Here is a 16,325-nt window from a genome sequence, read left to right on the forward strand (position 1 = left end):
TTTACCCCTTCCCCCATAAACGTGCATGGAGACATAAGTGTCACGAGTATTTAGTATGCTTTTGAAGCTGTTAATGGAGTCGGTTTGATGAGTCTCACTAGGTAATGTATTCCATTATGGAACGGACGAAGGAAAAAAACGAGATTAATACAGACTTGTTCTAACCTGTACTAATTGAAAATTGTTTACATGTCATTGTAAATAATATAACTACCATACTTTTTTGTTGCACCAGTCGAAGTTCTGGCTGCCTCATTTCGTATTTTTTTAGACAAAACAGACGCCAATGAGACGAAAAAAATATGCAGATATGTCACAGTGAGAAGAGAGGACACAAACGAAAACCTTACTTACATTTGCAACAAAGGTAACAACCTTGAATACAGCGATAATAATATTTGAAACAATGTTTTCCTTTTTGTATTGTCGATTTAAACCTAATGGATTATGAACTACAGTAAAAGGAGACATGAATAACCTATCATTATGTAAGTTTTCGTGAATCATGAGTAAATGTTTCACCGCAGAAGTTAACAAATGATATGAAGAAAAAAAATCTTTCTGATTCTTTGAATTGTTAACCTTGTAACTTTATGTAACAATATAACTACAAATGAGAAGAAAAATACTTGATCCGGAACCTTTAATATGGATCACATCCGGTTTGTGTCGGTGAAAACATTAGGTATGTTAAATCTTTTGAGGCGTTCATCGCCACGATCCTAAATTTTAGTAATTTACATTTGATTTGAAATAAATATACGAAACATTTAGGAACGATCCTTTTGCACTATGAAATGATTAATGTTTCGAAACCAATGACAGCGTAATTTAATGGTTGCATATACTCTCAAAGTAACATGATGTGCAAGAGCAAATACCGAGTCATTCACAAAGTCGAATGAACGAATAGAAGCAAGTGATTGGCTACTATTCGGGATGACATAAATGGTAAAATTATGATCTGGATCCTGTTTTTATCGTCGGAAATGTATCAACATTTTATTAATTTCGACCAGATGGACAGTTCGAGAACAATGAGAAAATGCTACCGTACGCTGATGCCAAAAATAAATTTCTCAAGTCCAGTGCGTCCATGCAGGGAGTGGAAACCTTTACAATACCAATGATTATTCCAGTAAACAGGACACACTGGATCAAGGATTTCAATGATACCAGTATCATCAACAGTTTGAGTAGGCTTTTAGTCAAAATGACATGTATAAATTTGAACTGCGTGAATATATATATATATATATATATATATATATATATATATATATATATATATATATATATATATATATATATATATATATATATATATACAGTCTTCATATGGCAGTATTATTCCCATAACACTTTATCTGTCTCAGACCAATATTAATTTTATGCGTAATATTTTATGTTTTAAATATTCACTCTTGGGTGATTTTTGTAGACGATAAGGTGCATGATCAATACAACTATAGCCAGCGTCCAATGAATAACGTGCTTTATACAGTTATTTCCAGCATGAAATGAATAACTTGATTCAATGAGTTATAGCAAGTGTCCAATGAAAAACGTGATTCATTGAGCTGTATCCAGTGTCTACTGCTTTATGTGATTCATTCAGTTATAGCCAGCATCCACTGCATAACGTGGCTCGTACAACTATCATTGTCATTTGAATCATGTATAATAAGTCATGTATAATAAGTCATGTATAATAGGATGCACATGTTTTTAGAAGTTATCTCATTGTATCCAGAGTTCCGATGCGTTTACTAAATATACAATTAAATCCTCGCATTTATTTCAATAGACGAATTCATATTACACATTACTGAGAATGTCAGCATACGGTATAAAAAAAAACAGAAGAATAAAAAAAATATTTCTCTGTCGCATAGATGATATTAAGTGTCTTAGGACCTAGAATGTCATGTCAGATATTCTACAAACATTTTTATCATGTGCAGGTCATGGACAGACGGTGACACAGATTTGTATCGGTATAGTGAAGATGGACCATGACAGTTTTGAATTCGGTACCACGTCATGTGATGAAAGTCATACAGTTATTTGTGATAAGAGTAAGTTTAATATTTTAAATAAGATTTAATGTTGTCAAAATATTGTTTGATTTAGGAATTATAAGGAAGTACCGTGGAAACTCTCGTCTGAATACTGGTGACATAATTTTATGACTAGCGAGAATGAGTATTACACAGCGCTTACTGGAAACCAAAATGATTAAGTCAAAACATAAATCACAAAGGCGCACGTTCAAGACATGATACTATAGCATTCTCTTCAAAGATGAATTGCTAGATAGAGTTTGCCACTACATATGTGATACTTTCTTGACAAGTGACAATTTATATTTATTACCTTCTTGTGAGCATGCCTACAAAGGTATGTAAGCAGCAGTAACCAATAATATCTATTGCGTTTTTTCTAATACTCCCTTCACAGACTGGTTAATATTCTTGGGGCTTCAATCTGAAGATAAACTCCGACACACACATATACACATACAACTTTGGAACCTTGGATGAGGAAACATGGCACAGACATGCATACCATCTAATATGAGTTGGATTCTTACATCAAATTTAAAATAAAAAAATACATTAAATCATTTGTGTTAAACACAAGTTATATTTTCCTCCTTTACAGCCGGTATCAATACCTCATTAACATTGGCAACCAGAGATGAAATGGTGCAGAGACTTGGTGACTTGAAGTCTGGAATAGCTTCTAACAGCGGCAAAATGTTGGTAAGGATAATGTCTTACAGCTCTATAGTCTTGAACGAAGTAACAGAAAAGAGCGAAAGCCAACAAGTGTTGAAAATTAAACAAAGAATTTATTTTTCATGAATACAAAGTGATAATTTAAAAAGAACGTACAGTATTGTGAATTAAATCCCAGATAGTCATAAAGTTATATCACAGGTCCAACAGTATAGAGTATTTCGAATTAATTCTAGTTGTGTTCTGAATGAATTTCGATTTTGAACGAGCTGATATGTCAATAACCTGAAGTGTGCTAATGTGTCAAGAGTCATAATTTATCACAATGATATAACCCAAAATGTCCTTGAATAATCTGCAACAATTCAAAGATAGTGACTTAGTCCTAAATCTAAGAAAAGTTTGTAATTCCAATAAATTATTTTAAATACATAAAGTAAACTTTCTATACAAAACACAACTTCTCTAGACAGATGTTAAGATTAGAAATTAGTGATTCTGAAGTAAACAACGTTCATATAAACAGCTAAGACGTATTAATTGAACCATGATGAGGTTCATTTTCCCATCAAATTCGTATACATCATGCTTATATAAGGTTCCTAATATCTAAAGAAAGCTAGACCTTGATTTCGATAATTGTAAACATGTTTACCGCCAAGTAAAAATGATCTTAACATATAATCTAAAATCTTATACAAGCATTAGCTATGTTATGTGTTGTTTACATAACAAAATTACATTAGTCAGGTAATCTTCTACCCTCAATCGCTGACAAAGGTCAACCACACAACATAGATATATATTACTAGTGACATTTCATTGGATAGTTTAAATTGGTCCGAAGTTATTTTTATTTCCATTTGCATATATAAAGTGAACTTGGCTCAACTATGTCTGTTAAATTAATAATTATTACAATTATCGTTATCTTCTTGTACCGTCTTGACTCAGTTGGCATACATTTACTATTCTGAATCATAGTATATGCGTTAGCTATTGCACAGCTATATAGCAGTAATTTATATATGTTTGTCTTCTTCTGTCGAAATATAAAATCGAGACTTTTAACACATATACCATGACATGTCAAAGCACTAAGTGTATCTGCAGAGCTAATTGTTAAAGGACCGGTAAAATAGTATAAATCGTCCGATTATTTGGCCGAGATGAAAACATAAAGGAGAAAGTTCAATATGCATAAGTTAAACCATAGCGTTTGCGTATATGTAATAATTCTGACTGAAGTCATACCTGGGCATTACGTGGAGAATCTACCAGGCACACCTCTGGGGCCATGCTCTCGTGAAATTAATGTTGACCAAAGAAGTTTCTGTCTTTCACTAGGGACATCTAGTGCTTTTCTGCCATTGAATTAAAACATCGAATATAATTCTTTTATCGACAGAGTGGAACTACTTGAATCACATCATCTAAACGGGTGTGCTACATACGTACAGACCGCATGTTGTTCACATTTGCTGTGATAAAAGTTCTAGATGTTAAGAATATTGTTAACGGAATAAACTGCGAATTTTCGGCAAATGGACAAATTATTCAGATCGTATTAATCCATTGTACTGTGTTTGAGGGAGATTTCCAGCTGGTGGAAAGGTCCTGATTTTTTTCCGCATTTGCAGCGTCCAGAATTCTAAATCGAGCCATTCGGGACGTGTTGCCATTGAAAACAAAATGTTCAAGCATACTGAATAACAACAGCCAACTCTGCCTGTGAATTGCTGCTTGTCAAATTTGGACTACATGAAAATGAAGGACGTTGTGTGAACATAATTTCCTGACTGGATCTCCTACATCTGAGCGTAATGTAAATTATGTGAGATTTGATTATGTGTGTGTGTGTATGTGAGTGTTTAAAAATGAATATCCTTGTATTTCAGATTGGAAACTGGTCTCACCTTGCTTGATCATAGCCGTCTTGTCTGTTCCAATTGCGATCATCGCCATCGGTAAATACCGGAAGAAAACGTTTATTAAAAACCTTGCATACCATAGCAAATACCGAAAACAGGGGTATGATATAAAGCTCTCCTTCCATCTCTCTCTCTCTCTCTCTCTCTCTCTCTCTCTTCGTCAAGCGCACCAGTGGCTCAGTTGTTAAGGGGTTAGACTAGTAATCGGAAAGGTACGGATTTCATTATCACTATAGAATCAGCCCAAATCGGCTATTGTGTTGTGTCCGACGTCAAGGATGTTTACTATACATGCCACAACACGGTTTAACCTTCATAGTGAAAGAGTGCAATAAAATAAAAAAGGTCACAAAACTAAATCTCCTGAAGCGAAAAAAGTGTATAATAATTTTGGAAGTTGTCAATCACAAATTGAAACAAATATTCCATGTCATTATGAATAAAAAATGCAAAAAGACTATAACTTGTCTGGGCCATCGCCTTTGCGATTTCACTATATAAACTCAATCGATAAAACGACGACTACATAAATAATCATAAATCGATACTCACTCGATAAGACGATGACTACATTCATGTTCATAAATCGATACATGTGTTCCTAAGCAGGCTTAACACTCGACCTAAGCAAGCTTCCTAACCCAAATAATATATTTAGATAAAGAAAATTAAAACGCAAAACAACGTGACTTAGTTGATACATAAACATTTCTTACAATTAAAAAATGGACTTCGTATCTAAGCCAATAACAAGCAGTGTTCGTTATCCTTGTTCAGAAACACGGTTGAATACGTCAGTTAATCATGACGTTGCACAAAAATTTAAAGAAATTAAAATTTACTTCAGTTAAAAATGTATCATTATGTTATTAATGTGACATGAGATTTAGACAGAATAAATTTAACTCGGCAGTGTGGATGATGTCACCTGAAAGTGGATAATATTTTTCGCTTGTTAGAGATAAAAGAGTACAAATCAAGTAAAATGTTTGTAAATTTCATGCCTACTGCTAAATACGAATATAATTTTCTTGACAAAAATATGACCAACTTGCTAAAGGACAAAACATTGGATCACAAAGGAGAAACATATATATTGGATACGGAAGGAAGGATTGAAAACAGTGAACAGACATATATGCAATTAACAAACTGGTATAGGAAGGAACTGATAAAGACGAATTCATTGACTAAAATGAACATGGAAGGACGGAAGATTGGTGAACAGATGAATAGAATGACTCACACACGGATAAGAGATGGTCTGATTGAAAGGTTAAACGTGAGCTTTCAACAAACAATAAAGTTGTGGAACGAACACTTATGTACGAGAGGACTTTCATATATTTGTATAGTATTAGTTAAAACAACTGAAAGGTCAGTTACATTGGTGTACAGCCAAAAAATGCTTCCAAAATAAATATACTCAGACTTTACTAACTCTGGGTCACTGAGAACGAAAATAATGTTTAAAATTGTTGATTGACTCTAGTTTTAAAGTTAGGATACTGGGTCAATATATAGGACCCTTGACTTGGAAATGGCGGAAGATAAGTGAGTTATAAATGAAAGGGATCTCAATTTAAACTAGAAATGACTCAAATACATCTTTGTCTGGATTTATGAATAAATCTATGACTGAATTTGGACAGTACTTGTGTTTTAGGCAAAGCAATGAATGATGCAATCTGGAGTTGGTATTGCATCATACTTGATATAAATTTCATCATGTTATTCCTAGAAGTCATGGACGATGCATTCATAACTAAGATTACATCACTCGGCTGAACATATTGCATTATATCAGCTCTAGAAGTCATACATTGTCGTGCTCTCTTATTTGTCAGCGTTTGATTTCGCAAAGGGACACTTCTGTTTAGCCGAAGTGATCAAAAAGCCTCGTACTTGCGTGAACAATGCAGATAACTTCTGCTATATTTGTGGTGACGTCATTTTTGCCATTATGGTTAAGAAAGCCTATCACCTTTATGTTGGGTGCACAATTGGAGATCAGGGCAAGAGGTAGGCCCCAAACATATGCGGCAACACTTGTGCAACAAATCTTCGCCAGTGGTTAAACAGGAAAAGGAAATATATGCATTGTGCAGTGTCAATGATTTGGAGAGAACCAAGATATAATATCAACAATTGTTCCTTGGGCACAGTGCCTCCAGCTGGAAACGGTTTGTCATAGAAGAAAAAAGTGGACTGTGCATTATCCTAACATTCCATCAGCTATACGCTCAGTACCCCACGGAGAAGGACTGCTGGTTCCTGATGCACGAAATCATTCTCAATTGAATCAGAGGAAGACGAGGAAACTTCTAGCCCTGAACCATCAGTGTCACATTACCTATATTCTCTCCCATCTTTCTCCTCTGTACCACACCTCTTGTCAGGGATTTGGAACTATCCAAGAGTAAGGCAGAGCTGTTTGGGCTCCAGACTGGCAGGTGACGTTAGTGTTTCCATGTTTCGTGGCCGTCAAAAGGATCGTGTCCCATTCTTCTTCATGGAAGGTGATATTGCAGGTTGCAACAACACCAATGGTGTGATGGCAGCCCTCAACATCGTTCATGATCCTGATGAGCGGAGACTGTTCATTGATTTATCGAAGACGAGTCTTATATCTGTTTTGCTGCATAATGGCAATGTTTTGCCATCAATTCCAGAAGGTCATGTAGTCCATATGAAGGCAACTTATGAAAACGTGAAAGAACTTTTCAGGTGGTTAAACTATGACCAGCATCAGTGGCAACTCTGCGGCGATTTGAAGGTTCTTGCTGTCTTGCTTGTTCTGCAGACTGGATACACAAAGTACTGCTGTTTTCTCTGCGAATTGGATCATCGTGCGAGAGCTTCCCACTCCATCAGATAGGTTGGCCATTCCGACAGTCATTGGAGCCTGGGAGGAAAAGTGTTCAGTATCCACCACTTGTTGAATCGAGGAAGATTTTGTTTCCACCCTTGCACATCAAGCTGGGTCTGTTGAAGAGCTTTGTCAATGCCATGGACAAAACACAAGCAGCTTTTAAGTACCTCCGTGGAAATTTACAAGGTTAAATGAAACTAAGATAAAGATTGGTGTCTTTGTTGGTCTTCAGATTCGCGAACTTCTTCGAGATCATGCATTTGACTGTGCACTGCGTGGCAAGGAAAAGTCGACATGGAAATCCTTCCAGTTAGCGGCAAAAAATTTCTCGGAAACAACAAGGAAGACAACTACAGGGAGTCGGTGGAAAACTCAAGGCATACAAAAGCCTTGGTTACAACATGCGACGAGCACGGCGAGCGATTTCACTAGGACATTGCAACAATGGAGAAAAGCAATCATGGGAAATTGAGCCCATCAATGCCTGAATACTATTGCTGGACAGTGACAAGAGATGGTCCATTTAATGAATGCAAGAGACAAGCCGAGAAGTGCTTAGTAGACACTGAATAAGGACTAAACTATGTACTTATATATACATAAGAATTTGTTGACCTTTGTTTCATAATAAAATTAATTTATATAAGCCGCTTGCTGTTTTTCTAAAGTTTAAATAAACAGGACAGGTGAATTATTATCATGTAATACAGCCGTAAATACATGACAAGACCTAGGTGTACAATTTATGATTAAATTTCTACTATTTACACAATATACACAGACGTAAAATGTAAAAGCTTAAATATATTTGAAACAGCCAATCAGTTGTTTTAATTGTCAATTGGGAATTCAGCACACCAATATGCATAATAAATAACACATTTTATCTCTAAATCAGACGATTTCTACGAAACTGTAGACACATATTGTTGGAGGAAGGCAGGACTAATTCTGAGCTAATTTGTTCGTATCGGACTCTTCTGCCATACTGTACTTACTATTAGATGCAACGGTAATTTCATTTAATTTTGTGCGCATCTACTAAAAACATCAACAAGTTCCTAACTCCACATGCTATTATAATCAGATATCTTGCATGACCAAGATACCAAAGCATTGATAATATACGAAAATATACTCCATCACCCATCCTACACGTACAAAACAATGCCTTCATTGTCTGTTGCGTCATATTTTACCCCCAGTGAATATATTTTGATATATATGTCTGCTTTATGTCTTGCAACGAATGACATCAAATGCTCCTGCGTGTAAATTGAACAAAGATTCAACTGATACATGCCGTAAGTCATGAATATGATGCCATCTTCACTGTAAAGAGGAAAGTCCCCATTCCCCGGCGACATTTTCTCCATCAACATTTCACCTGCAAGTAGACCTTACCTTCCATATTTGATTTTCAACTTCTTCTTTTATCAAACTCTGCTGCCGAGAAAGATATGTCACTTTTGCATTTCATATGGCATCTTTTTTTTCTGAAGGACCGTGACTCGGAACACGCATGCTTTTGTTTTACAGGCTACACAAAATATTATTGTAAAATTCCAAATAAATGGAACTTGTGAAGTCAAAAGAACTTGACCAAAATACTTTCAGTTCTTGAACAGTCCATTTTGGTGATTCAGCAAAGCATCTCACTACAGCTTGCTGATAGTTTTGTTCCCTTGTCTGCAATGGTGACATTTAAATGTTAATGCCATGATGAAGCAATCATTTGATAGAATCGTGAGATCACAAGTTACTACATAAAACATCGTTTTCCTCAATCCAGCTTTTACTGTCATCACCCTTCGGTTGAAGTAATTTATTCAAGATAGATGGGTCACTACTTTTGTATCTGCTAGATATAGATCTAACACCGTCAAACATTTTTCAATAGTTGTGACAGTGATCATGGGATTTACCAGTGAACGACCTTTGTGACTGTTTAGACGCCTTTGAGACTAGAACTTGATACTCGTTTGGATATAAATGTATGTCCCATGAATTACTAGCATAACATGATGATTTTCTTGATTTCCAATACTATGCTGAGAAGAAGGCCGTGTACTGTTTGAAATAACTTCATGGCGAGTTAACGGTTGAACACCCACGTGTAGAGGACTAAAATATTCAGTGATGACCTTCCTTGCGGAAGCAATCGCATATAAAGAAAGACTTGATTATGAAATCAAGATGGTTGAAAAAATTGTGTTTGATATCTCCTGATTAAGCTTGAAATAGATCGCTACAGAGCTTCTCACACTTCTGACTGGAGTTTTATTCAAACACGGTAAAAACGTGTGTAAGTCACTGAAGTTTGACTTGGTAAAACCTGTCAGGGTAACATAGTAGGAATCATCAAGAACATCTTGGTTATCAAAATCCAATCTAGTTTTCTTTACTATTCAGAGCAGTATCTCTACAATTTTGTATCAGCTTAGAAATACTGTCTATATTCATTCACATTCACAGTTTCAGAAGATGCTGAAATTTTTCCTGTGTCTTCTTTAAAACCGTTGTCACGTACGTAACTAAAACAAACAAAACCTGGCCTTACTGGAACCAATATGCTCTTGTGGAGGAACATTCTAACTCAGGCATCAGTTAAAACAACTCGTAGGTATAATCTTGCTTTGTTTTCAGACGCAACAGTAAGCGTGACTACTGGATGTGTTTGGTATCGGACTTGCATACAACTTGCTGTGTTTTTATAGAATTGATGGTAGATATCCTCTCTTAAGCATTTTGTTGTTATCAGTTCTTGTGCTAGTAGAGTCCTTCGTCGTTGAAGTGGAATTTGCTTCTTTCTAATAATATATTCTTCTACATTACTTTCATAGAATATCATTATCTAAGGCTTCAGTCATGAAACTCTTCCTGACAAAACATTTGAGGTACCGCTTAACTTTTGATACATACTTCAGGTTTTGACAAACTGAGCTACATAGGAAGACAAACAAATCAATGGATAATACACCAAGCATTATTAACAATGTGTATGACTTAAATTTTACTTCTAAGATTTAGAAATTCTACCTATAGTTATATGAGATTTCCTGAATTATGATCTTTGGGGTATATCTGTGTCATGTTGTCATTTGTGACATTGATATTGTGTTATCTATTTGCCCTATACTACTTGGTGCGGTAATCACGTTGAACTCGGTTTGCAGCAGCCGTCACATCCCTTAAACTCAAATATATTTTTAGTTTTGAATCTATGACATTTCTTTATATCCATTACTTGTATTTTACTATTTATTTTATTAATACATTGTATTGCATTTTTATCATATAAATAAAATGTAGTCAGTATAAATATTAGTTTAAAGATTACCTAGATTATTTCCCTAGAATCTTAAAAGTTATATTTGGATACACTTTATACTTTTCGCTGCAACATCAATAGAAGCCTGAGAAACAAATCTAGAAGAAGTAATAAAGATAGTTCAAACAAGTGAATGCCTTACTTGATCGCTGGTATTCTTGTCGTTTAACGTCTGGCATTGCAATACGCGGTTCGTTGCGTTTTCAAACACGATAAAACTATCAAACATCCTAGTGACAAAAGGTTTAATTAGCCAATGTACCAGCATAACTACCAGAAACGCTGTACATTTTTTATAGTAAATAGACCGGCATCAATCTAGGATTTATAATTTCGTGATTTGTGAGCTCTTGCAATTAATGTAATTACGGAAGAAAACTTAATAGTGGGCTATAGTAAAATAGTTATAGAAATTAGTAGAGTAAATATTGGTTAACCTTTTTAAAGAGTTACCAAAATTAATAATACAGCTGGTTCACTCTTGTATAATAAAGAAATACATTATCATGGCAGGTGAGTTTATCGAACTGTATAAAGCAAAGAACAGACATTATGTCTGTAATAATCTTCAACATAATACAATCATTCATGACGTCTTTCAGAATATTATATTTCTGATGTTTCGGTGTAGAAAAATAAACGTACAAATGTTAGTTTAAAATTAGCAGCCCTTTTGATCATATAGTAGACAAACGAGCAAGATACTGACGGTAATATCATCTCGAAAAGTCATATTGTAAAGGTTTTACATTATGTACTAAATAGTTATTGTTGTCATGCATATTATATAATTTATATAATTTATGCTTTTCTGATCTCAGTCAGTTTGTTTCCGCGTAAATTATTCATTGATTCTGCAAACAATGCTAGTACACAACAAAGCTTAATATTTACTTGATGACGCATTCCTTACGAACCTTTCATGCAAGCCAATTTCTAATTTTCATTCGTTTTGAAGGAGTAGAGCTTGCTTCTGAGACCACGCAAATCGTAAATAGTTGTACGGTTTATTTTCTCGCTGATTTATCCAGCAATCTACTTGTTTACTAGCAGAATATCACATTTCTTTTAACCCTTTGTGTCATATTCTTTCTCATGTCTGAGAAAATTTACTCTGTTAGTAAAAAATGCTTGACAAATTGGTGTCTGTCATTATAAACGGAAAAATATCCTCAAGCTTTTGTGATTTTTTAATTTTATTTCTGCTCATACAACCTTGTGGTTAATTGGACGTTTATTCATTTTTGCATACTACTAAATTCATGTTCTAATCGGTTTGCATTCTGCTTGCAAGCTGTAAATCTTTCTCATGTTTGAAAATTTGTTTTACATCTAAATATATACAGATGTTCTCGTATATAAAGTTTCAATATGTTCTCCAAATGCATAGAAATGTATTGGCTATATAAAATTTGTTTTCGAATCATTAGTTTCGTATCAAATTTATATTTAATTAAATATATACATCTAACCGCCCTGAGTATTCTCTTAAACTTTAATTCTAGTCGAACATAAAAGTTTAAATTACTTACTATAATGAATTATTAAGTTCTTTTTGCTTTTTAATACAAATTTTAAGTATTTTTTTATTTTGTTTCTTTTAATTATATAATCTTGTTGCACTTTATCAAATCTTCCATACCTGGTGTCACTGTGTCTGGTGCTCATTAGTAACCTTTGAAATAATCATGTATATGTGTTGATTCTTCTAAATCTGTTTTATGAATACCACCAGTTCTTTTAAACGTCTTTCTAGTACTTCTAAATCTGTTTCTAAATTGCCATCAGCCCTTTGAACATCTTTATAAGATCTTTAGTTCTGATTCCTTTGATTTATTAATTGGTTGTCCATGAAATACTCTTACCGAATGAATTTCCTTATGGAAGAACCTACTCTTATTAGGTATATAACTCATGACCTTCACCTTCAGCTATTACACTCTCCGTCACTTACAACCTTACCTTCATCGGAGCTTGTTCCTATATTGATCAATTACAACGATTAGATTTAACATATATACTTTGCATCATGTCAACTGCTATCGTTCAAGAATCAATCCATTAAATCAAATCATAATCTGTTAAATTATATAGTTCTATTCCTAATCAACTCGAACCACCGTCTTCAACTGATAACGTTGCATTATAATAATGAGCTACCTGGATATACTTGTTAATTTTGCAAACTAATATTTCTAAATTCCTGTATAAAAATTTCATACAAAGTTAAAATAGCTTGTTGACATAATCTCCACACAAAAGTTACCAAGAGAATTTAATTTGTAATGTCCATTGACGATTCACATTGGTACTTACCCTCTTTTTTTATTCACATTCATGACCTGAATATATTTGCTTTATATTCGTTGAAATTTAGATTTGTTGAACATAGTAAGGTTGTTTGAGACTGTAAATTAGGTAGATATCTTTACATAGTGAATTTTCTTGCATTTTTTAAAAATATAACATTGTCCTAAGGAGCATGCCATCACCTACGTGTCATTTCATTAGTATCTTTGTTTCATATATGAAATCTATCAGTTACAAAATAGTTTATTAATGAAAAATATTTCACATTAAAAGTTGGTTTATTTGTCCTTCTTTTATGATACATTTTAGACCAAAGTCAATCAGATACGTGTCATCTCCTGAAGATTTAGGAATTAAAGTTTGTGTTAATAATATTTACAGTCATTATTTACAGAACCTCTATATTTACCAGTTACTTTAACAGTGTTAGTGACGTTGTTGTCTCCTGTATATAAAACCTTCTGTTCACAAAAAATACATTTATTGGTTGAATTAAAATGGGTTTGTATCTTCTGTTGTATTTTTGTTGCAAAAAACCTTGCCCCTAGATATAACTAAAAAATAGGTACAAGACGGATATTTCTGTATAGAAATATCACCATTACCGATAGAATGTACATGATATAAGGAGAATAAAGCACGGAATGTTTGTCTCCATAATTAGCTTCTTAAAACATGAACTATTTTTAAACGGCAGATTCTTTTCTCTTCTCTCTCGTACAGGCGGAGTCAAGATCGACAAACACTTCCCAGAGACGGTTTGTTGAGGAGTGATATAGAATCGGTGACCATCTTCAACGTTAAAGAGAGCACACAAGACCAAAGAATTAACAGAGGCGACGATTACGATAACATCGACCCACCACTTGCGTCTTTACATAATCCCATGTATGCTAACAGTTCTTCAGATCTCCGTCATCTCCATGAACATGCGTTACTTGTAACGCCGGCCTCTCCATGTAGTAAGGCAAAGTTCAGCGGAAGTGAGAAATATGCGTTTACCGCACGAGATAGTCATGATTCTGACAAATGTTCGACGATGCATGGGAAGAAAAGTAAGGCGACAATTGCAATGTACAGTGACGACGAAGAACAATACAAGAAATGCAATAACGTTGAGGTGTTACTGGAATAACAGGGCGACGACGCAAGATTACTAGAGCATTCACAAGTTTACAATCGTTAAGAAAATGTCTTTGTCCTTCAGGCATTTAATATCAAGGACGATTATTCGACAAAGATCGGCATTGTGTGGACTATAACCATTTAACACGAGAAAATACACATTTCGTGGAAATATGAATATGAATGGACAGCATTGCGAGGAAGGGCGAAACGTGACATACACAACTATGCGCATTTTTCTTGAAAAATATTAATAAATGCAATGGTATTTACGCCACATAAGAGTTTTTCAACGAGATTATATATATACACATAAATAGAGAAAGATAATTTTTTATAGCTGCTGGTACAAATTGTAGCCAAACCTTTCTAGCTAGGTAAGCTCTTGGCCACGGCGATAAATGAAACAAAACACGAAGACGTAGCATATATATATATATATATATATATATATATATATATATATATATATATATATATATATATATATATATATATATATATATATATATATATATATATATATATATATATATATATATATATATATATATATCTGTGTCTGTGTGTGTGTGTGTGTGTGTTTGAACCAGGAAATAAACAGACACTTTAATCGAATGATCCGTATCATATTTATTACTATAAACGTTCTGCACGGCAACTAACAGTCATACACCGAGATATGTTGCGGCATGATGCAGTAGCATATCTGGGTCAAGTCTCTTCTTCTTCTGCTCCATGATTTTCACCTAACACAGTTTAACGTAATCTGACAGCGCATAACTCGAATGGTGAAGTGGACCTTGACCTTTTTCACTACCGTCTATGAAGACATAAGATTTTACAGGATTGGCTAATTGCTCAGATCTAGAAATTTCCTAAACGATAGTATCGTACAGATATTACGTACTACCAAGAAATTCCATTATTATTTTCCCATTTCATTTCTTTGCATCTTCTCTCAAACAGAAGTCGCGAGAGATGAGCTGTGCGAGACTTTAGAATCTGACCAAGATACACAAGTACATGATTTGGATGGGAAAAGGAGAAGAACGTAACTTTCAATTTCTTGGTGATACCTACTATTTACACGGTTCTCTTTACCAGAAAACTTTAGACCTGCGCGATCATGAAGTTCCCTAACATTTTCTAACATGTGATTTTCCTCGGACCTTTAGATTGCAATATAAAATATAACTATGCAAAGTAAGGTACATATCAACTTTAAACTTTTTATAATATGCCGATTTGTATTTTAAAAAATTTCGTCCTTTATTTAAAAACGTACTCATAACGATAATTAGAAGAAGGCAAAAGATGGCACATACGACTGAGGAATCCATAGAGAAATCACTAACCTTGGACTGGCGAACATTTAATGTCGTACTTGCTCGGGATCGGATTTAGATCTCTGGACCAAAGAAGTATGCAAAGCAATTGTATTTCATACATCGTTGTATGTCAAGGATATCGGTAGACGAAGGAAGATGGGATACTAATATAAATTGTATGCAACCCTAACCTCTTTCCCGACATCCATCGAAACCATCTGATCTAACAAGTTGAATCTAAGTAGAATCATTTCTGAAACTGTTGTTTTCCGAGTTGTAACCATTTATTATAATTCCAGATTTGGGGTTTGTCGCGATTTTGATTTGTTCAGGTTGTGAGTCATGGGCAAATTCAAACTAATGCTAAATAATTGCACGAAATAGTATTGATATATAAAATTAATTGAAGAAATAACCGTTATGTTTCTTTTGTCCCATTTATATCTCATACTTGACATAACTTCAGTACTTAATTTTGTACCAAAATTTCGATTCACTTATTTTCTCTTGCCCAGATTGTGGAATCTCAAATAACTCGGTTTAAATTCTCCATTACAAATTAAGTTGATAGCTCCTGGTAAAATGTAAAGGAAGTATTCATTTACCAAAAGTTAATTTAGAAGATATAAATTTATAAAATAATGTGTTACCTAATTTTAAATCCTCAATGATTTCTACAATAAT

At 34.1% G+C, this 16,325-nt stretch overlaps 1 protein-coding gene across 1 annotated transcript; it reads left to right on the plus strand.

Annotated features, from left to right (window-relative positions):
* The first annotated feature begins 1,069 nt into the window (after positions 1-1,069).
* LOC149791792 (uncharacterized) lies at positions 1,070-14,582 on the plus strand. The gene is made up of 5 exons (XM_089969268.1): positions 1,070-1,196; positions 1,965-2,078; positions 2,665-2,765; positions 4,640-4,772; positions 13,909-14,582. The coding sequence occupies exons 1-4, from the start codon at positions 1,097-1,099 to the stop codon at positions 4,664-4,666; spliced, it is 342 nt and encodes a 113-aa protein (XP_089825394.1). The 5' UTR covers positions 1,070-1,096; the 3' UTR covers positions 4,667-4,772; positions 13,909-14,582.
* The last annotated feature ends 1,743 nt before the right edge of the window (positions 14,583-16,325 follow it).

Source organism: Sinohyriopsis cumingii, chromosome 9 (genome assembly GCF_028554795.1).
Source record: "Sinohyriopsis cumingii isolate HCF-2022 chromosome 9, ASM2855479v2, whole genome shotgun sequence".
Classification (NCBI taxonomy): Eukaryota; Metazoa; Mollusca; class Bivalvia; order Unionida; family Unionidae; genus Sinohyriopsis; species Sinohyriopsis cumingii.